General features: G+C 42.4%; 1 protein-coding gene across 2 annotated transcripts in view; it reads left to right on the top strand.

Moving 5' to 3' along the window:
• The window catches only part of LOC306881303 (myomegalin), a 115,958-nt gene that overhangs the window by 44,898 nt on the left and 46,457 nt on the right, over window positions 1-24,603 (top strand). For both annotated transcript variants that reach the window (XM_079435322.1, XM_079435321.1), the window contains 4 exons: window positions 14,486-14,609; window positions 17,530-17,678; window positions 17,872-18,025; window positions 18,446-18,499. In XM_079435322.1, the coding sequence (XP_079291448.1) occupies window positions 14,486-14,609; window positions 17,530-17,678; window positions 17,872-18,025; window positions 18,446-18,499 (481 nt within the window). The remainder of the gene's footprint in view (window positions 1-14,485; window positions 14,610-17,529; window positions 17,679-17,871; window positions 18,026-18,445; window positions 18,500-24,603) is intronic.

The following is a 24,603-nucleotide window of genomic DNA, read 5'->3' as shown; positions in this document are numbered from 1 at the left end:
TGGTACAACCACTACATATCTCTGACCATTTCTTCATTACATTTACTTTACATTTTGCTACCCAGGTGCCACCATCTCCCTTACTGGTTACTTTCAGACGCAACCTACGCTCCCTTTCCCCCTCCCTTCTTTCCTCTGTAGTATCCTCCTCTCTTCCCTCGCCTACCCATTTCTCTTCTCTGGATGTAAATGCAGCCACTGACACTTTATGCTCTACCTTAACCTCTTGTCTAGACGACATCTGTCCTCTCTCCTCCAGGCCAGCACGGGCTGCCCCTTCTAACCCCTGGTTATCCGATGTTCTTCATGAGAATCGGACCAAACTCAGAGTGGCAGAGAGAAAATGGCGCAAATCAAACGATCCGTCGGACCTGAGTAGGTATCAGTCTTTGCTTTCATCTTTCTCTACTGAAGTCCACACTGCCAAATCCTCACATTTCCACAACAAGATCAACAGCGCTCCAGACATGCGTAATCTCTTCAGAACATTTAATTATCTCCTCTGTCCCCCTCCTCCACCTCCCACCACTTTGATAACTGCTGACGACTTTGCCTCTTTTTTCACAGACAAAACTAGAACAATCAGTAACCCGTTCTCAACTCCACAGGACCTCCAATCAACCACATCCACTGCTCTAACTCCCATCTTCTCCTTCTGTCCCCTCACCGAGGCAGAAGTATCCAAACTTCTCCTCTCCAGCCATCCTACAACATGTCCTCTCAACCCAATCCCCTCACACCTTCTCCAAACAATCTCTCCCACACTCTTACCGGAACTCACACACATTATCAACACATCTCTCCTCACAGGCATCTTCCCCACAGCATTCAAGCAGGCTCAGGTAACCCCACTGATCAAAAAACCTACATTAAACACTTCTCTTTTAGATAACTACAGACCTGTCTCTCTCCTTCCATTCATAGGGAAAACACTCAAATGAGTTGTTTTCAACCAGCTCTCACGGTTTCTTTCACAGTACAACAAACTGGATGCTAAACAGTCAGGTTTCAGGAGTGGCCATTCAACAGAGACTGCGCTTCTCTCAGTCACTGAAGCCCTGCGAATTGCAAAGGCTGATTCCAAATCATCAGTCCTCATTCTGCTGGATCTTTCTGCTGCTTTTGACACTGTCAATCATCAGATTCTCCTGTCTACCCACTCATCACTGGGCATCACTGGGATTCCACTTCGCTGGTTTGAATCCTATCTCACCGATAGATCCTTCAGGGTGGCCTGGGGAGGGAGGTATCCAAACCACATCAACTGGTCACTGGAGTTCCTCAGGGATCGGTTCTTGGACCCCTCCTCTTCTCCACATACACTACATCGCTGGGTCCCATCATACATGCACATGGCTTTTCCTATCACTGCTACGCCGATGACACACAGCTCTATCTCTCTTTTCAACCAGATGACCCAACGGTAGCTGCACGGATCTCAGGCTGCCTGGCGGACATCTCGGCATGGATGAAAGAACATCACCTACAGCTCAACCTGGCAAAGACGGAACTTCTTGTCTTCCCTGCCACTCCGACTCTACAGCATGACTTCACGATTCAGTTAGGCTCATCAATGATTACCCCATCAACTTCGGTCAGAAATCTTGGTGTAATCTTTGATGACCAGCTGACCTTCAAAGAGCACATTGCAAAGACTGCTCGGTCCTGCAGGTTTGCACTACACAACATCAGAAAGGTCAGGCCCTTTCTGACAGAGCATGCTGCACAACTTCTTGTCCAGGCCCTTGTCGTTTCTAGACTGGACTACTGCAATGCTCTTCTGGCTGGTCTGCCATCAAACACAATCAAACCTCTACACATGATTCAGAACGCAGCGGCACGACTGATCTTCAACGAGCCCAAAAGAGCGCATGCTACACCTTTCTTCATCTCCTTGCACTGGCTACCAGTGGCAGCTCGCATCCAGTTCAAGACACTGATGCTTGCATACAGAACTACCACAGGCTCAGCACCCTCCTACTTCCACTCACTATTACGAACCTACATCCCCTCCAGAAGTCTGAGATCTGCTAGTGAGCGACGCCTTGTGGTACCATCACAGAGAGGCTCAAAATCACTCTCCAGAACATCCTCGTTCACCATTCCTGGCTGGTGGAATAATCTTCCCACCCCTATCCGGAACGCCGGATCCCTGGCAATCTTCAAGCAACAACTGAAAACTCATCTCTTTCGGCAGTACTTGACTTCATCCTAAACTCAAAAAAAAAAAACTATTTCCCTCTATCTTTCTCTCCGCTTACTAGCTTGTACTTATTTGAACAATGACTGAGACTTGGTGTTACGAGCACTTCCTCTGTCTGATTGCCTCTTCAAGATGAATCGCTTTTTGTATTCCCCAATTGTAAGTCGCTTTGGATAAAAGCGTCTGCCAAATGACTAAATGTAAATGTAAATGTACATGTTTTATACTTGCACAGTTTGGCAAATGTAAACCATTAATTTTCCCTCTTATTTTTTGTAATAAAGGCTCAATGGCCAATAAGTACAGCATTCCAGATAGTGCATAACCTTGCCTTTTACACCCCTTTTAACCTGGAATGGAGCACATAAACTGTCATTTATCTTTAATACACTTTCAACCTCACTATAGAGTACTTGGACCATCTTAATAAAATCTTGTTGAAAACCAAAAGCTTCTAGAGTTTTCCACAAATAAAGGTGTTCAACTCTATCAAATGCTTTCTCTTGGTCCAGTGAAATCAGTCCAAAATCCAAATTAAGCAGTTTTGACACTTCCAATGCATCACGAATTAAAGAAATATTGTCAATAATGGATCAGTTCAAATCAAGTTTCTTCAGAGCTTTTTTATTTTGAGACTTGTCACTCATTTTTCTTTTTGAGGCATTTTGAAAATGTCTCCATAATGTCTAAATCTTCACAATCAATTTCCCTCCTTTTCTGTACAGCCTGTGCAACATTTCCAATAGTACCACCTTCTCTTTCCTTTTCAGGACGTTTTGAATATTTTTCATCAGAAACTGCAGTTTCAACCATATCCTTATTTCCTCCCTTTTTTGAGTCCATTCCTGTCACAACAACATCTATTCTAGGTATCTCGTCGCAAGTAACCACTTCTGTCTCTCTATTAGATTCACCCTGTACACCTTCACTCTGTGAATCCACACTAGCTTTACTTGTGCTTGGATAGGAACAATCATCCCCTTTCTCAGTCACTCCCTTTTCTGGGCAATTACGAATCAAATGTCCTATTTTTTGACATCCAAAGCACTTTGTTCTAGCAGTTGTCACAAAAATAATGTAATCTCAATCGTCAAATTTAAAAATAAGTGAAATATACAATTCCTCATCATCCTGAACTAACATGTATGCAAATCTCCTAAAAGACATGATGTGTTTCAAAAGAGAAGTTGCACTAATCGGGATCTTTTTTATTGGGGAAACCAATTTTCCATATCGTGATAAAGCTTTTACTATTATCTCGTCACTGAGAAAAGGGGGAACATTAGATAAGGTGACTCTTTAGAAGGCATCGAGAGGGGAAGAACGGAAACAAACTCGCCATCAATCACAACTCCCTTCTCAACTACTTCATTCACCTTTTCAACACTACTCAAAAAAATCACTGTAGCGCTATTCATCCTAGATGCTGATAAAATACATCCATGTCCTACAACTTCACCAATCGTTAGGCAAATCTCCTCTATACTCGCCTCCAACGCCACCTTAACTGCATGGCGCCGTGTGAGTGTAGACAAAACCCGAGCAGCCGGGGCAGTCATGCTTACTCCGGTAAAAAAAAGAAAAGAAACGGTAGCACACAGCCCAAAACTACACCAAAAGTAACACTAAACAACAAAAACAAAAAATAAGACAAAAAAGGACAGAAGTCACTCACTCACCACGCACCCGCTCACAGCACTCAGTCCACTCGTGCGCTCATCACTCTCACCGGAAACGAGAGAGAGAGAGAGAATTCACAGTCAGCCCTCAAACACCTCTGTCAAACCACTGTAAAATTACACAATCTGAAAAGATCTCAAAACAATGAAATATGCAGACAGCCCTCTCATTTATTAAGGCTACATAAATCCTACAAATGGACAAAAAACAGCAAAGAAAACTATCAAAGTGCACTAGAAAGTCAAACTATAAAATTATTATTGGACAAATTTATAATTAACACATATCCAGAAAATAAAGTAGGCATAAATCAGGCACTAAAGGACATTACAGATATATTCCACCAATCAGCATCCATGTGTAATTTGAAAAAAATAATCAAAAAGAAAACAAAACACCAATGAAAAGTGGTTTGACGATGAGTGTAAAAGAATTAGAACGACAGTACAAAATCTATCAAATAAAAAACACAGAGATGCTGACAACCAAGAACTCCGCCTTCAATATGAAGCTCTTAAACTGTACAAACAAACTCTAAAAGCAAAAAAGGAAGAGCATACAGAACAATTATTTCAAGCAATGGAGGAATCAATCAATACCAATAACTTTTGGAACAATTGGAACACTCTCTATAGACCACAAAAGGAAGAATTGGCCATTCAAAATGAGAACATATGGAGGACACACTTTGAAAATCTGTACAAAACAATTGAAACAAATCCTGCTCGAAATGAAATAAAAACCAAATTAGAAATCCTGAAAGAAAAAATGACAATCAGAATCCCCTGGATTTCCCAATCACAGTAAATGAGCTAACAGACAGACTACATGCACTGAAACCCAACAAGGCATGTGGCATTGATGGAATATTAAATGAAATGATCAAATACACAAAAGACAAATTCAAAACTGCAATAACCAAATTATTAAATATTGTTTTGAGTGTAGGATATTTTCCAGACACCTGGAATCAAGGCCTAATTACACCCATCTTTAAACAAGGAGACAAGTTCAAGCCAAGCAATTACAGAGGCATATGTGTCAATAGCAACCTGGGGAAATATTCTGTTCGATTATTAACATACGATTACAAAACTTTCTCAAAACCCACAAAATCTTGGAGAAAAGTCAAATTGGATTTCTGCCCAAACACAGAACATCTGACCACATTTATACTCTCCACACTATCATTGATAAGCACATACACCGAAACAAAACCACAATCTTTGCTTGCTTTATTGACTTTGAAAAAGCTTTTGATTCAATCTGGCATGAAGGACTCTTTCTAAAACTTCTGGAAAATGGGATTGGAGGGAAAACTTTCGATCTAATCAGTACCATGTATGAAAACAATACATGTGCTGTAAAAATAGGGAACAAACGAACATAATATTTCTCTCAACGACGAGGAGTTAGACAAGGTTGCCCATTGAGCCCCACTCTGTTTAACATTTATATAAATTAATTAGCCAAAGAATTAAACAATTGGACTGCCCCCGGCCCAACCCTAACTGAAGCAGAAATCAAATGTCTCCTCTTTGCAGATGATTTATTCATTCTCTCAAAAACAAAAGAGGGACTACAACAGCTCCTCGACATCATAGAGACATTGTCAAACATGGGCTCTTAAAATTATTATGTAATTATTATGTATAATGATTTTTCAAAAGAGACCCAGGTGTAAGGAAAATAAATACACTTTCAGAGCAGGAAACCAGGTCCTCCAACACACCTATAGCGACAGCCTATAGCCGCTGAGAGGCTAAGCAGAAGGAAATCAAATCCATGATGCGTTCCTACCCATTGCATTCTTTTTTGATTTATTAACACGACGTAAAAAACAACTGTATCATTAAAAACAACTTAGAACTATCTAGAACGGTCAACAGAAAGTGAGCGTTCCCGCTACTCACCCCCTCTCTACACACGCATGTCAAACAGGAAACACGATCAGGTAAATATCCACCTGCACCCATGTGACCAAACACCCGAAAATACAAAATCCCAATACAAAATAAAAGACAAACATTTTCTACACTTACACACTAAACCTGTAATAATCACCAACACACTCAAAATACAGGTAATATGACATACACATTTCATAAATCATTGTTGTACATATTTCTACCATTTTTTTTTTTTTTTTTTTTAAGTATTTAGGAAATGTGAAAATGTGTATGCTTGTGTGTACTAGTGTTGTTTTTGGCGGCCTGTTTTAATTTTAGTTTTAGTCTAGTCTTTGTGTGAAGCTGTCATTTTAGTTTTTATTAGATTTAGTCACGTTCATACTCTTTTTAGTCTAGTCTAGTTTTAGTCGACGAAAACTGATGACATTTAGTCTAGTTTTCGTCAATGAAAATGGTATTTTAGTCTCTTTTTAGTAATACAATTCTATTTAACCCAGTCAATATAGTATAAGTACCTAGTAGTATAGACGAAACCAAAATTTTCTTTTAGCCAAACCCATTTCAAACAAGGTTATTTTATTATATTATTGTTACCTTATAGACTCAAGAATACATCCATTCCAGACACGGAAGACGCTCTGATTTGAATTTACAACATTTATTTTACAAACCAAGCATGTTAGAAGTACACACACATCTCCCAAAGACGAACCCCGGCCGGCCGGCCATCGGTCCCTTTCTCTGTGTCAGACTTAACTTTATTGGCGTCTTCTAAATAATGCCGCGAGTGGGGCTTGAGGAAGTGACGTTGCCTGTGTCTGCGCAGTGCGGCCTGACGTGAGACACCGGAAACAGAAATACTGCAAAATAATAATAATAACAAGACTAAACGAGACGAAATAACGTTATAACATTTAGTTTCGTCTCGTTTTAGTCAACGAAAATGAAGAGACATTTTAGCATAGTTTTTATTTTGTAAACCACATTTAGTCTCGTTTTTATTCGTCAACAATATTGCATTATGTATTTAATTATCATCATCGTCACATGACCAGCATTTACGTTGCGTCTCGTCTTGTTTTCGTCACGTGATAAAGGTTCGTTGACAACGATATTTAGTCATAATTTTCGTTGATGAAAGCAACACTAGTGTGTACGCAGCTGTAAATGTTCAAAAGTTAAAATTTTCATATAGTTCAGAATCAGAATGAGCTTTATTGGCCAAGTATGTTTACACATACGAGGAATTTGTTGTAGTGACAGAAGCTCCACAGTGCAACAGAAAGACAGCGACAGGACACAGATAATAAAATAATAATATACAAATATCCAAATAGGCAATATACAAAGCAGCAAAAACACAATATATAATATAAACAACTATGTATGTACAGGTCAAGTATGTGCAAATTAGAAATGAGAAAATGAAAATAAAATAAGTGAGTGTGGTGAATGGATAATGTATTATAGTTGTGTGTTCCACATTTATTGTTGAGTGTTCATGAGATGGATTGCCTGAGGGAAGAAACTGTTCCTGTGTCTGGTCGTTCTGGTGCACAGAGCTCTGTAGCGTCGACCAGATGGTAACCGTTCAAAGAGGGAGTGTGCTGGATGTGAGGGGTCCAGAGTGATTTTACCAGCCCTTTTGCTCACTCTGGATAAGTACAGCTCTTGGAGAGTGGGGAGGGTTGTACCAATGATTCGCTCAGCAGTCCGGACTACCCTCCGTAGTCTTCTGAGGTCAGATTTGGTAGCTGAGCTGAACCAGACAGTTATTGAAGTGCAGAGGATGGATTCAATGATGGCGGAGTAGAACGGTTTCAGTAAGTCCTGTGGCAGGTTGAACTTCCTCAGCTGGCGAACAAAGTACAACCTCTGCTGGGCCTTCCTGACAATGGAGTCAATGTGAATATCCCACTTCAGGTCCTGGGAGATGGTGGTGCCCAGGAATCTGAATGACTCCACTGCAGTCACAGTGCTGTTCATGATGGTGAGTGGGGGGAGAGCAGGGGGGTTTCTCCTGAAGTCCATGATCATCTCCACAGTTTTGAGTGTGTTAAGCTCCAGGTTGATAAGACTGAACCAGACAGCCAGTTCCTTAACCTCCTGTCTGCAAGCATTTACATTTAGGCAAGGCAAGGCAAGGCAAGTTTATTTATATAGCACATTTCATACACAGTGGTAATTCAAAGTGCTTTTACATAAAAGAAAGTGAAATAGACATTAAAATCAATAAAAACATGGAAATAAAAATAATAAAAACAAGGAATTTTAAAATGATATAGAAAATGATTTAAAATAAATTTAAAGAAAATGATTATACCAAAAATTCATTGCAGTCAGTTCGGACATATAGCACAGTGCTCATTCAACAAATGCACAGTTAAACAGATGAGTTTTGAGTCTTGATTTAAATGTGGCTAATGTTTTAGCACATCTGATCTCTTCTGGAAGCTGGTTCCAAATTTACATTTAGATTTAGTCATTCGGCAGACGCTTTTATCCAAAGCAACTTACAATTGGGGAATACAAAAAGCGATTCATCTTGGAGGCAATCAGACAGAGGAAGTTCTCGTAACACCAAGTCTCAGTCATTGTTCAAATAAGTACAAGTTAGTAAGGGAGGGAGAGAAAGATAGGGGGAAAGAGTGAGGTTTTTTTTTTTTTTTGAGTTTAGGATGAAGTCAAGTACTGCTGAAAGAGATGAGTTTTCAGTTGTTGCTTGAAGATTGACAGGGATCCAGCATTCCGGATAGGTGTGGGAAGATTATTCCACCAGCCAGGAATGGTGAACGAGAATGTTCTGGAGAGTGATTTTGAGCCTCTCTGTGATGGTACCACAAGGCGTCGCTCACTAGCAGATCTCAGACTTCTGGAGGGGATGTAGGTTCGTAATAGTGAGTGGAAGTAGGAGGGTGCTGAGTTCTGTATGCAAGCATCAGTGTCTTGAACTTGATGCGAGCTGCCACTGGTAGCCAGTGCAAGGAGATGAAGAGAGGTGTAACATGCGCTCTTTTGGGCTCGTTGAAGATCAGTCGTGCCGCTGCATTCTGAATCATTTGTAGAGGTTTGATTGTGTTTGATGGCAGACCAGCCAGAAGAGCATTGCAGTAGTCCAGTCTAGAAACGACAAGGGCCTGGACAAGAAGTTGTGCAGCATGCTTTGTCAGAAAGGGCCTGATCTTTCTGATGTTGTGTAGTGCAAACCTGCAGGATCGAGCAGTCTTTGCAATGTGATCCGTGCAGCTACCGTTGGGTCATCTGGTTGAAAAGAGAGATAGAGCTGTGTGTCATCGGCGTAGCAGTGATAGGAAAAGCCATGTGCATGTATGATGGGACCCAGCGATGTAGTGTATGTGGAGAAGAGGAGGGGTCCAAGAACCGATCCCTGAGGAACTCCAGTGACCAGTTGATGTGGTTTGGATACCTCCCCTCCCCAGGCCACCCTGAAAGATCTACCGGTGAGATAGGATTCAAACCAGTGAAGTGGAATCCCAGTGATGAGAGGGTAGACAGGAGAATCTGATGATTGACAGTGTCAAAAGCAGCAGAGAGATCCAGCAGAATGAGGACTGACGATTTGGAATATTGTTGCAATTTCTAACAATAATAGTATTACGTAATTAGGTATTTTATTCTATTTTTAGTTATTTTCTTTTTCTTTTTAGTTTTATTGCATTTAAGTCGAGGTCTTCATTAGGGATATGTCCCCGGGGCTCATCCAGGTGTCCCGGCCTCCGCCGACGATCAGGGAGACATCATCTCCCGGCGCCAATCCACCATCTGATCCGGACACGGACTGAGAAACAGAATAAGAAAGAAACAGACAAATATTAGCCTAGATGCCATTCTTCTTATGATGTAACGAGTACATCGTGTGTTATGGGGAGTGTTCCCGGTTAAGGTTGATCTAATTAATGCAGCCTAACAATCCTTTAATCGATTTGAATAATAGAAGCGTATTAGTGTGTTATGTGTAAGCCAGGTTAAAGAAATGTGTCTTTAATCTAGATTTAAACTGACAGAGTGTGTCTGCCTCCCGAACAGTGTTAGGTAGATTGTTCCAGAGTTTGGGCGCTAAATAGGAAAAGGATCTGCCGCCCGCAGTTGATTTTGATATTCTAGGTATTATCAAACGGCCAGAGTTTTGAGAACGCAGCGGACGTGGACGACTATAATGTGATAAGAGCTCGCTCAGGTACTGAGGAGCTAAGCCATTATGGCCTTTATAAGTAATTAACAAGATTTTAAAATCTATACGATGTTTGTTAGGGAGGCAGTGCAGTGTTGACAGAACCGGGCTAATATGGTCATACTTCGTGGTTCTAGTAAGAACTCTAACTGCTGCATTTTGGACCAGCTGTAGTTTGTTGATCAAGCGTGCAGAACAACCACCCAGTAAATCATTACACTAGTCTAAACTTGAGGTCATAAACGTATGAATTAGCATTTCTGCATTTGACGTTGAGAGTATAGGTCGCAATTTAGATGTTTTTGAGATGGAAAAACACAGTTTTACAGATGCTAGAAACATGGCTTTCAAATGAAAGATTGCTATCAAACAGCACACCTAGGTTCCTAACTGATGACAAAGAATCGACAGAGCAGCCGTCAAGTGTTAGATGGTGTTCGAGGTTATTACATGTGGGGTTTTTAGGTCCGATAATTAACACTTCTGTTTTTTCTGAATTTAGCAGTAAGAAATTACTCGTCATCCAGTTTTTTATATCGACTATGCATTCCGTTAGTTTATCAATTTGGTGTGTTTCACTGGGCCGCAAAGAAATATAGAGCTGAGTATCATCAGCATAACAGTGAAAGATAACACCTGATAATATCTCCCAAGGGTAACATGTAAAGTGTGAACAGTAACGGCCCTAGAACTGAGCCTTGAGGTACTCCATACTGCACTTGTGATTGATATGATACCTCTTCATTCACTGCTACAAATTGATGGTGGTCAGATAAGTACGATTTGAACCATGCTAAGGCACTCCCACTAATGCCAACAAAGTGTTCTAGTCTATTCAAAAGAATGTTGTGGTCGATAGTGTCGAACGCAGCACTAAGATCCAGTAGCACTAATAAAGAGATACAACCACGATCAGATGATAAAAGCAGGTCATTTGTAACATGAATGAGAGCAGTCTCAGTACTATGATACGGTCTAACTCCTGACTGGAATTCCTCACAGATACCATTCTCTAAGAAGGAATATAATTGTGAGGATCATACCTTTTCTAGTATCTTTGACAGAAAAGGGAGATTTGAGATCGGTCCGTAATTAACTAGATCTTTGGGGTCAAGTTGTGTTATTTTTAATGAGAGGCTTAATTACAGCCAATTTGAAGGTTTTGGGGACATATCCTAATGACAATGATGAATTAATAATAGCCAAAAGAGGATCAATGACTTCTGGAAGCAGCTCATTTAGTAGTTTAGATGGAATAGGGTCTAACATACATGTTGTTGGTTTAGATGATTTAACAAGTTTATACAATTCTTCCTCTCCTATAGTAGAGAATGAGTGGAATTGTTTCTCATGGGATCTATAGTGCACTAGCTGATGTGATACTGTAGCTGACGGCTGCATGATTACAATTTTATCTCTGATAGTATCCATCTTGAAAGTAAAGTAGTTCATAAAGTCATTACTGCTGTGCTCTTGGGGAATGCCAACACCTGTTGATGCTTTATTATTCGTTAATATAGCCACTATATTGAATAAATATTGGGGGTTATGTTTGTTTTCTTCTAGAAGAGATGAAAAGTAATCAGATCTAGCAGTTTTTAATGCTTTTCTGTAGGATAGGGTACTTTCCCACCAAGCAATACGAAATACCTCTAGTTTTGTTTTCCTCCAGCTGCGCTCCATTTTCCGGGCTGCTCTCTTTAGGGTGCGAGTGTGCTCATTATACCACGGAGTCAGACTGTTTTCTTTGATCTTCCTTAAGCGTAAAGGAGCACTGTATCTAAAGTGCTAGAAAAGAGAGAGTCTATAGTTTCTGTTACATCAAGTTGTTCTGAGCTATTGGATATGCTGAGGAATTGAGATAAATCAGGAAGATTACTTGTAAAGCAGTCTTTTGTGGTAGAAGTGATGGTTCTACTATACTTGTTACAAGGAGTAGAATTTACAGTTTTAGCTATATGGAGTTTACACAAGACTAGATAATGATCTGAGATATCATCGCTTTGCTGCAGAATTTCAACACCACTAACATCAATTCCATGTGACATTATTAAATCTAGAGTATGATTTCGACAATGAGTAGGTCCTGACACGTGTTGTCTAACCCCAATAGAGTTCAGAATCTCTATGAATGCTGATCCTAATGCATCTTTTTCATTATCGACATGGATATTAAAATCACCAACAATTAAGACTTTATCGGCAGCCAGTACTAACTCAGATAGAAAATCTGTAAATTCTTTCAAGTCTGTATGGTGCTCTGGTGGCCTGTATACAGTAGCCAGTACAAACATCACAAGGGGTTTATCACTAACACGTGTTTCTCTAGATGATAATATACGCAGCACCATAACTCCAAACGAGTTATACTTAAAGCCTGCCCTCTGAGAAATGCTGAGAATATTGCTATAAATTGTAGCAACACCTCCCCAGTTACCTTTTGGACATGGCTCATTTTTATAGCAGTAATCTTGGGGGGTGGACTCATTTAAAGTAAGGTATTCATCTGGTTTTAGCCATGTTTCTGTCAAACAAAGCAAATCTAGGTTATAATCATTGATCAAATCATTTACAAAAAGTGCTTTTGTAGAAAGGGAGCTGATATTCAGTAAGCCAAGTTTTATAAATTGTTTCTCTGTATTGTAAGCATTTTTTATTTGTTGAACATAAATTAGATTGTTATTCTTAATTTGGTTTGGATGTTTTCTGTATTTTCTAGTTCGCGGAACAGACACAGTCTCTATAGTGTGATATCTAGGTGAAAGAGTCTCTATGTGCTGAGAATTAACTGACTTCTGTGATGTGAGGCGGCTAGCAGATGGTCGGTTTAGCCAGTCTGTCTGCTTCCTGACCTGGGCCCCAGTTAGTCAAGTACGAACTCTAAGACTATGTGCCATATTTCTAGAGAGAAGAGCGGCACCACCCCAGGAGAGATGAATACCATCTCTTTTCAACAGGTCAGGTCTGCCCCAAAAACTTGTCCAATTGTCTATAAAACCTATGTTATTCTGTGGGCACCACTTAGACATCCAGTCATTGAGTGACAGCAGTCTGCTATGAATCTCGTCACCCCGGTAAGCAGGGAGGGGGCCAGAGCATATTACAGTGTCTGACATCGTACTTGCAAGTTCACACACCTCTTTTAACATTTATTTTTAGTGATCTCCGACTGGCGAAGTCGAACATCATTAGCGCCGACATGAATAACAATCTTGCTGAATTTACGTTTAGCATTAATCAGCACTTTTAAATTTGCCAAGATGTCAGGCGCTCTGGCTCCCGGTAATCAATGGACTATGGTGGCTGGTGTCTCTATTTTCACATTCCGTACAATAGAATCGCCAATAACTAGAGCACTTTCATCAGGTTTCTCAGTGGGTGCTTCACTGAGTGGGGGGAACCTGTTTGATGTTCTGATCAGAACGGAAGAGCGGTGTTTTGACCCGCGACTAAGCCTCCTCACTGTCACCCAGTTGCCCTGCTGCATGGGCTTTACCGGAACCGAACAATGTACATGACTCGCTGAGCTAGTCGCATCCAAAGCAGTATCTACAGCCCTCACATTCTTACTGTCCTCAGTTAAAGTTTGGATGCGTGTCTCTAGTTCTAAAATCTTCTCTGTCAGCCTAACTATATCCCTGCATTTATCACATGTGAATCCCTCGTCACTGACAAAGAGAGATAAACTGTACATGTGGCAAGAGGTGCAAATAACGCGAATAGAAACGCGAATGGAACTGCGAGTAGCAAGCTAACCGGTTAACGAATGCTAATGTAGTGCACGCGCAAACGATCAAATTAGTTTGATAGATAATACCAGAAATATGGTGGGAATTAAGTTATATATTATCACTTTAAACAACAGAGAGTGAAAGTAAGATAGAGATTCAACAGAAAAGCAAAGATACACGGAGCTACAATCGCAAACCTCTCAGCAGCACGACAGATAGAGACAGACAGGAGCAATCGATCAGCAATCGAATGTCTAACATGGACAGGTAGTGTAACTTGTCCTTCTGGAAATATGACATTTCCATATTAGTTATATATTACATTAGTTATAATATTTGAATAAATGTTAAAATGTTCAGATGTTCTAAACTATTTTCTTTGTAGTCTCAATGCTTTGACAATATAAAATGTATTTTTGTCATGCAAATAAAGCTAATTGAATTGAGAGAGAGGTGTGTGCGTGCGTGTAAGAGAGAGAGAAGGAGGGAGGGAGTGTGTGTGAGTGAGAGAGAGAGGTGTGTGTGTGTGTGTGTGTGTGAGAGAGAGAGAGAGGTGTGTATGTGTGAGTGAGTGAGAGTGTGTGTGTGTGTGTGTGTGTGTGTGTGTTGTCCAGGTTCACTCAGATGGTTTAGTGTGATGTGCTGCTGGTGGTTTGTCAGCAAACTGACTCTCAGATAGAATCACAAATCACTCGATTCAGAATTACAGCCGTTACTCTGTGCTCTCCAGTTCTTACGAGCTCACCGTTTCTGATGTGATTTTTGACAGGAGAGCAGCAGAGAGTCTGAGCAATCACAATGAAGAGGAGCTGCAGCGACGGTGTGAGGAGAGACAACAGGAGATCGATCACATGCAGCAGGTGTTGGAGACCAAGATACAGATACTGCAGGAGGTACAACACACACTCACTCACACACACACACACACACACTCACGAGTGTGTATAACACCTGTGGTGATGATAATGATGGTGGTACTGATTATGATGATGATGGTGGTGGTGGTGGTGGTGATGATAATGATGGTGGTACTGATTGTGATGGTGATGGTGATGATGGTGGTGGTGATGGTGATGATGGTGGTGGTGGTGATGGTGGTGGCGGTGGTGATGATGGTGTTAGTGATGGTGGTGGTGATGATGGTGGTGGTGATGGTGATGATGATGGTGGTGGTGGTGGTGATGATAATGATGGTGGTACTGATTATGATGGTGATGGTGATGATGGTGGTGGTGATGGTGATGATGGTAATGGTGGTGGTGGTGGCGGTGGTGATGATGGTGGTGGTGATGATGGTGGTGGTGGTGGTGATTGTGGTGGCGGTGGTGATGATGGTGGTGATGATGGTGGTGGTGATGGTGATGATGGTGGTGGTGATGGTGATGATGATGGTGGTGGTAATGGTGGTGGTTATGGTGTGATTATGGTGGTGGTAATGGTGGTGGTGATGGTGGTGGCGGTGGTGATGATGGTGTTAGTGATGGTGGTGGTGATGATGATGGTGGTGGTAATGGTGGTGGTGGTGGTGATGGTGGTGGCGGTGGTGATGATGGTGTTAGTGATGGTGGTGATGATGGTGGTGGTGATGGTGATGATGATGGTGGTGGTAATGGTGGTGGTGATGGTGGTGGCGGTGGTGATGATGGTGGTGGTGATGGTGATGATGATGGTGGTGGTAATGGTGTGATTATGGTGGTGGTTATGGTGATGATAATGGTGGTGATGATTATGGTGGTGATGATGATGATGGTGGTAGTGATAGGGCTGTGAAGGTTGCCATGATATCCATGCGTTGATTGCCACCAGCGCAGGGCCGTCGCCAGAACGTATAAAACGGGGAGGCATTTAGTTTTGATGTGATCTGAGAAACAGACATTCACCAAAAACAATAACATCCCGTATTGTAACTGTCATGATACATGGATGGAGCAGACAACTCTGTGAACTCTCTTTTAACTTTAACATGCACACTGATAAAACAATCTCTCTGCATTCAGCTGCGCCCCCGTTGCCCAGCAACCCTGGACCCTGACACAGAACAGCCAATCACAATCTAGTATTCACATATCGGAACAGTGACTGAAACAGACCAAGTTCTATATTAAAACAGAACACCAAGACAAGATCATTCAACCTACAACTTACTCAAGAAACACTATGTCTGTAAAGGCTAATGTTTTTTGTGTGTTTGAAGAGCGGATAAGTTAGTATTTGCCATCTAATTGTTGCCAATATATACTTTTGTACGTTTTAAATATATCCTGTGCATAGCGGTTCATCTTTATATCATGAGATTTTGGCCAAGTGTATTAAACAACAAGAAAAACTAAACGCCTATATAGCAACAATAAATGTTATAACCTGTAAGTTGTTGAAGCGTAATACGATGGCCATACACCTGTGACAGACAAAACAGATCTCCGTCATTCACTGGTCAAAAACGTTAACTCCAGCTTGATTTTCATAAAATGTTAAGTGCAAGTGTTATGTGTCTGATAAAGCCACAATACCAACTCTGCAATGCAGTGTTTTATTTTATTTTTTTTGTATTTTATTTTTTTTATATAATTTTTATAAATAAGAAAAAAGGTTGGGAAACACAGTGTTAAAATATGTTCTTTTGGGGTCAACAAAATAGGGGGGCACTGCCCCCCCAATACCCCCCCCCTTGGCGACGGGCCTGCACTGGCGGTAATGCGTGTGACGTCTCACACACTCTATAACAAGCATAAAATACAACGTTTTGTATACAAGTGCAATAATAGTAACAGTTGAAATAGAATTCGGTATTTCTAGCATATGCCATTTAGCTGTAAATTGTTTTATTTAGACTGTTAATTCACAAAATTCACAAATTCATGACATTTGCTTTACACCGGACGCGAGAGGCGTTGCGCGGCACATCAAAATACAATAGTCAAAAGAACACAATACATTATAATCAGTGATGCTGTCTACACTGGATGCGGTGCGACATGACAAATCCCCAACAGTAAACTCATGCCTCGTTCTATTTATGACCTGATGACACAAAGTTCAAATGATTTTAATGGTTGCTTTGTCGCGTCCAGTGTAGACAGGCTTTAGCTGTTGCGGTGCGGCGAGTTAAGTGATAAATATGCGGGCACTTCATATCTCAAGTGCAGTTTCCAATTGCTATTTGCGAGAGGAGGCCAGCGAAGACTGCTTGCTTGGTAGTGGAATAATGAGGCAAGATACCTGGCCACGGTTGCTTAAAATGCATTTGCACAACAAGCACACCATCTGAACACATGTTCAGTGCGGCTGGAAACATCGTAACACCAATGAGGTGGTGGTGGTGATGGTGGTGATAGTTGGTGATGATGATTATGGTGGTGGTGATAGTTGGTGATGATGATGGTGGTGGTGATGGTTGGTGGTGGTGATGGTTGATGATGGTGATGATGATGGTGGTGGTGGTGATGGTTGGTGATGGTGGTGGTGGTGATGGTGGTGATAGTTGGTGGTGATAGTTGATGAAGATGATGGTGGTGATGGTTGGTGATGATTCAAGATTCAAGATTTTTATTTGTCACATACACAATTATACAGAGTATAACCAGCAGTGAAATGTAAGTCAGGACCGCTCCAAGGACAGTGCAATTATATAGAATACAAATATTAAGAAAAAGAAAAGTGTAAATAAATAAATAAATAAAAGATAAAAAATGGTGGTGATGGTTGGTGGTGGTGGTGGTGGTGGTGATGGTGATGATGATGGTGGTGGGGATGGTTGGTGATGATGATAATGGTGGTGGTGATGATGATGATGATGAAGTCTCTGTGTGGCAGGAGGCTCAGTTAGCACGGGATGAGGCCGAGCGCATGGCCAGCGTCGCTGAATCTCACCCCCAGCATCCCTCTGTCACCATGGAAATGGTTGCCAAGGACACACCAGGAGACACAAGCACACAGCCAGATGAAGATGCAGACAGTGAGAGGTGAGATTCAGCATTCACAGCATCTCAGACGGATTCACTCCACACTGAAGATACAAACACAGCGATGCACACAGAGTCTCTTTCACACTGACCTTTCAGTCCTGCACACAACTAGTCTCCTCCTCTCTCTCACACACACACACACACACACATGTGAGTGGTGCTTATGGTGTGTGTGTCTGTGTGTGTGCAGGATCGAGCGGCTAAGCGCAGCACTGTGCTGTAAGGAGCGGATGATCAGAGAGCTGACGGAGGAGAAGACCGAGCTGAGACAGAGAGTGAGACACATGGAGGAACAGCTGCAGCAGCTGTCTGTGTCTCTGCTACAGAGAGAGAGAGACGCGCAGGTCTGTCTGCACACACACTCACACACTCTTACACACACTTTCACACACACACTCTTACATAGACTCTCTCTCTCTCTCTCTCTCTCACACACACACACACACACACACACTTCTATACACACTAAAACTCACACAAACACACACACACACACACTTCTAAACACACTAAAACTCACACATAGACACACACACACACACTTCTATACACACTAAAACTCACTCATACACACACACACACACACTTCTATACACACTAAAACTCACACATACACACACACACACAGAGACACAAACACTTCTATACACACTAAAATTCACACAGACACACACACACACACTTCTATACACACTAAAACTCACACACACACAAACATACACACACAAATGTAATCATTTCTTGATGATGGTTCTCTCTGTCAGTTCTATCAGGAGGAGTTGGGTCGTGAGAGGCTCCGTGTGCAGCAGGAGATGCAGGTACGTGTGTTTCTGTGCGGTTCTTCACTCGTCTCCAGCACGGATCAAACTCACTGGACCTTCAGGAGCATTACAGGCGGCTGAGTTTGATCTGGTCTGAAGCTGACCTCTGCTGGACCGAGGCCTGTGATCTACAGTCACAGTCTGACCTCTGCTGGTCCGAGCGAGAGGCGATCTTAGGGTGACTTCCGGGCTATAGATCTGTAGCGGGACAGTAGATGTGATTTTGTTGGAGACGTGTGAGACAGATACATTTACTACTGTTATGTTATGTCAATACTGATTTACACAGGGCTGCCAACTCTCACACATTCAGCAATTGACACTTTTCTCACACTTTCACACTACATGTCTGTTTCTCATGCAGTGATAAGCACCCTCAGTTAAAACTGTAATAGTAGGATATTGGCAAAACTAATTTGGCAAATGCTTCAGTGCGCATTTGTGTTTGCTCTCTGGAAAGGGTCGAAAGATTATATTTACAATGTGTTTTCGTAGCGCTGAGCAATGTAGCCAATCACCCAGGTATATGTCCTAACCTAGTCTTTACTAAAAGAACATTTTGTCTTTTTGTTGCTATTATGACGCCTTGAAAAATGCATTTTACTTTACAGAATTATCCGGTACACGGGCAAGTTTGTTTTCTGACAGAACACAAGGAATCATCCACTTCACATTTTGATTGACAGCCGTCACAGCCTCTGAGTGACTGTGTACTTCTTTCTTTTCAACCATTGAATAGGATTTTTAAATATGGCTGTTGTATTTGTGTGAGGCAGGTTGCTACTTCTGAGCGCTGTTAAATATAGGTGAAACTAAGCCGCAAAAAGAATAAATAAAAAGCTTTTTTAAAAAGGGAAAAGAACGCATGCACGTTTTCTTAATATGACAATTAAAACCCATCAGACTGATGAAAATGCGGGACATTTTCTCATTGTGCGACGTGCGGGACATGGGATCAGCCTCGGCACACGTTGGAGTCCACTGTTGGCAGATTTTATTCCTGATTTTTAATTTTGTAACATAATTTTGGCTAAAATAGATTTTAGTCTTTGTCTGGTTAACTAGATGGATCTGTTCTGACATTAGTCAGTGTTGAATGTTGTAACACCGAGTTTAAATGTTAAGCAGCCCGGATGGGAAAACTATGTGGTGCTAATAATGCACGGGAGACGAGAAGATGGCGTGTTTTCCCCGAGTTTAATAAAGCACCTCAAGCACCAACACACTTGCCCACATACATGAGGAATGAGTGAGGAAAAATGTACATAAGCATCCAACTCGGGTCACAAACAGAAATTAATGAAATTAAATAACGATAGACAGAAAATAAAGATGTCGGTAGAGCAAGATAATCTCTTCACCTTTTCATATAGTACAGACAGACGCTATGCACATGCGCAGTTGTCAATCTGCCACAAAACTACCGTAAATGCTCTAGTGGCCGTTACAGAGTCCCGCCTGGAACAAATTGGCTGTCCTCAGCCAACAGCACTGTGAAAATACAGGACATAAACAACTCCATACATGAATAGTTGTAAATACTCCCCTCAAAAAGAAAAACAATGGTACGATGAGAAATACCAACATACATGACAGTTTTTAAACTCACCAAACCACAATACATCAAGAAAATGTGACAAGCAAACAGAAAAGAAAATACATTGGCATTTCAAAAACCCATGGCAAAACACATTTTACAGAGTAGGTTTTACTTTTATAAGAACAAAACACAACAGTGTTGGTAAACCTAAAAACAGTCTACAAAAACCAATAACAGTACGGTATATTGTTATAATATTATGGTGACTAAGAGAAATATGCACACCCCACACTCCATTAACAGATGTGTGGAATGGATTGGTCCACTTATTGGTCGCCCAGCCTGAGGTAATCCTGGGTGCAAATCTAGGTCGCAGGTTATACCCTTGATCAACGCAATCAACCGGACTCTCCGTCAAATCAGAGAGAATGGCAGGATCACCACACTCACTTGCACCCTCATCAGTGACATCACCAAATAAATCAGACAAAGAAACTCTGGCGTCAGATTCCAAGAGATCACTGACATTATCAATTGGACAGTCACTGGACGGCTCACCAGGACTGGTATGACAGGAGCTGTCGCCACCCAACAAAGTATCATCCACCGCAAATTCCGGAGGTGGATTCACATGCACCCTCTTTGATACATTCCCAGAATCCCATGAACGAAAAGGCTCCATGTTCACCACGTGAAACACTCCCACATCCTTTCCCGTAGTCACATCAGCAAGTCTATAATTCACATCAGACAACTTCTGAGTAACATGGTAAGGGCCTGTGTATAGAGGCGCGAGCTTGGCAGCAAAGTTCGTAGATGAGTCAGACCTCGGATGAGTTTTGACCCACACCAGATCATTTATGGATAAAGAAACTTGCCGACGTCTCTTGACATAATAGTGCTTTTTCTGTGAAGTGAAGTGAAGTGACATTCAGCCAAGTATGGTGACCCATACTCGGAATTCGTGCTCTGCATTTAACCCATCCAAAGTGCACACACACAGCAGTGAACACACACACACCGTGAACACACACCCGGAGCAGTTGGTGAGTGACTCGCCTCCAGAAAACCCCTGACATGATCAGATGCTTCCTGGAGCAAATGCTTCAGGGCATCCAAAGAAGTCACCACTGGATCTTCCATGCCAAAAGCATCAGGCTGAGAAAGCAGATCCAAAGGGATGTCCAGTTCACGGCCGTACAACACCATCGATGGGCTCAGTCCCGTACTGTCATGCTGAGCTGTCCGCAAGCAAAACAAATGTGGGGGAGAAAACGATCCCAGGAAGTATGCTTGGTTCCAACATATGCCCTAATGGCCGTTTTCAGTGTCCGATTTACTCTCTCCGTAGCATTTGTCTGCGGGTGGTAAGCTGCTGTAAGCCTGTGCTCTGTACCCAAAGCAGAAACCGTGTGTTTGAAGAGGTCACTCATAAACACAGATCCCCTGTCGGATATCAAGTACTTGGGAGCGCCATGCCTAGCAAACACTTCACTGAGAAGCTTACTGGCAGCAATCAAAGCTGTAGCTTCCCTCACCGCACACACCTCAATCCACTTAGAAAAATAATCCACAAACACAAGGATGTATGCATTACCGTTCGGGGCAAAGGGCCCACAAAGTCCACCCCAGCATATTCCCAGGGATATTGGGGGCAGATTGGAACCATGAAGCCACCAGGCTTTTTCTGGGACGGCTTAGTGAATTGGCAGATGGCACATGAACCCCACATACTTCTTCACATCTGACAGCATGTTGGGCCAGAATAATCTCTGCTTAAGCCTTGTCACCGTTTTTGTCACACCCAAGTGACCTGCGGTGGGATGGTCATGATAATACTCCAACAGAGACCTTCTGACAGTCTGGGGAGCATAAAGCTTAAACTGTTTCATGGGGTGTAATGTACAAGACGATTTTGGATCCTTGTGATACAGAAGACCATCAAGAACAGCATAAAGAAGATCTTCCTCGGAAGACACACTTTCACCATCCTCCAATGCACTGAATACTTTTCCAATGTCCGGATCATTCAGCTGCAGACTTCTCAACTGATCACGGCCTGTAAACAACACAGACGGCAATGAGCGCAAGTCCAAACTTCCAAGAACAGCACGATAAGGGAGAATGTCAAATGGCTGACCACAAGAAGGTAGAGAGTTCCTTGACAAACTGTCAGGAACGCTATTGGACACTCCTGGTTTATGGATTATCTCAAAATCAAAATCTTGCAACCGAAGTGACCACCTAGCCAATCTTCCAGTGGGATTAGGTCGTGACATCAACCACTTCAAACTGCTGTGGTCAGAAAAAACAGTGACGTGCAAACCCTCAATGTATGGTCTGAAATACTCAAGTGCCCAAATTGAGTGCTAGGCACTCCTTCTCAGGAGTAAGGGCGCTCGGACTTGTGCAAAGCACGGCTAGCATAGGCAACTGCACAGTCCCTGCCTTGCTCATCCCTCTGCATTAAAGCAGCACCCAGACCAACATCACACGCATCCACGTGAATGAAAAATGGAAATGAAAACTGCGGAAACCTCAAGACCGGTGCAGACGTCAGTTTATTTTTAAGGAAATCCATAGCACTCTGAAAGTCTTGTGTCCACACAAAAGGAATATCAGCTCTCGTAAGAGCGAAAAGAGGTTCAGCATGTCGGGCATATTCATGAATGAACCGCCGGTAGTAGCTGGTTATGCCCAAGAACTGTCTCACTTGCTTTGCATTTACTGGAGTAGCAAAGTCTAACACGGCCTTCACCTTCTCCACATTTGGTAGAATACCCTCCTTGGTGACCCGATAGCCCAAGAAGGTAAGTTCCTTTCTACAGAACTGGCACTTGTCCAACTTGATTCAGAATTCAGAATTGATTGACAGGCCAGCAGTTTTCAGCCTAGCCAGGTCTTCCTCAAGATCTCTCAGGTGTTGTTCGAACATAGGTGAGGCGACTACAATATCGTCGAGATAAACTGCGCATGACTTGTAGATGAGGCCTGCCAGCACTGTGTTCATGAGCCTCTGAAAAGTGGCTGGGGCATTGCACAGGCCAAAGGGTAGAACACGGAAATGGTACAGCCCACGGTGAGAAATGAAAGCGGTCTTTGGCCTAGAAGATTCTTCCATGGCAACCTGCCAATAACCCCTAGCCAAGTCAACTGTGGACACAAAATTACCTCTTGCTAGAAAATCGAGGGACTCGTCTATCCTTGGAAGCGGGTACGAGTCTTTTACAGTAAGTCTATTCAATCCTCGATAGTTAACGCAAAACCTTGGTTCACCAGAAGGTTTTTGAATGTTAACGATCGGCGTGGCCCACGGCCCCGATGCCGGTTCAATAATGCCTTCTGATAACATCATGTCAATCTGCCGCTCAATCAATTCTTTCTTTGCAGGTGAAGTACGTTATGGAGCAAGATGGATAGGTCGGCCTGTCCAGTGTCAACTGTATGCTCAACTATGGATGTATGGCCTAGATGTCCATCAAACAATTCAGCAAAAGAGCTCAACAACTCGGCCAGCTTGACTTTTTCACCCTCATTTAAAGCAGCCCCATCAACTTTCATGTCCAGACAAGAAGAACCATCTTGTAAGCCAAGCAGACTGTGATTCGGCAACATGACGTCAACGCCCTCCAGTTCAGCCTCAGCCTCTGGCACATCACCCAGAACAACAGTTCTAGAAGGAACCTCGATCACAACAGAAGCTCTCATCATAAAATCCATACCTAAAACAAGTGGGGTTGAAAGAGTTTGGATAACTGCAAAGCGATGGTAAAAACGTTGACCCATAAACCCAAACTGTAACCAAGCTAAACCTGATGGACAACACATTCCCCCATCGGCAAGCTGCAAAGGAGATGCAGACCATGCTTTTGTTTTAAAAGTCCCCCCTGGAACAAATCTAGAAACATCTGCACGCACAGCTGAAACAGAAGCCCCCGTATCCAGAGTAGCTTCAAGTGCCTGGCCATGAAAATTGACCTGAACACGAAAAGGTGTGTTCCAGTAAGATAAGGATGCGATGTCTTCCACGTTACCAAGAGCAAGCTGAGTGGCCTGGGATGAGTCAGGTGAGTGAGGCTCAATTACTGTCTCGGGGGGGAAGGATTGCCTCTCTGAAAAGTCCCCCCCCCCCCCCCCCCCGAAGTTTCCCGACCTGGGCCTAACTGAAGGATCCAGACCTGCAACCGTTGTTTGAGACATGTTACTTGGGACTTCAGAACCCGATGTCTCTATGGTCTGTCCAGTCTGACAATTGGGTAAACCTCCCGAGTGCACATTTTGGCTGTTTTGCTGCCTACAGTTTGGGCAGTTACGGGAAGTAAACCCCGGTGTCAGACACTTAAAACAATGAAGTTCTCTTGCGACCAGAACTGACTGTGGAACCTCGGGCACATATTGACCACATGGACCCAAGACTGCATGCAGCTCATGCGCCCGCAAGAAAAGGTCCATCACAGATGTCAACGCTGTGCCATAGAGCGCTACCCTGTATTTTTCGACAGCGTGCTTACATATTAGCTCAATTTGTTCTGGCTGAGGAGGTGGACTTCTTAATTTTCGA

Source organism: Barbus barbus (assembly GCF_936440315.1).
Source record: "Barbus barbus genome assembly, chromosome: 15".
Classification (NCBI taxonomy): domain Eukaryota; kingdom Metazoa; phylum Chordata; class Actinopteri; order Cypriniformes; family Cyprinidae; genus Barbus; species Barbus barbus.
Note: the sequence above shows the minus strand (reverse complement) of the source record. Positions and strands in the feature narration are given on the sequence as shown.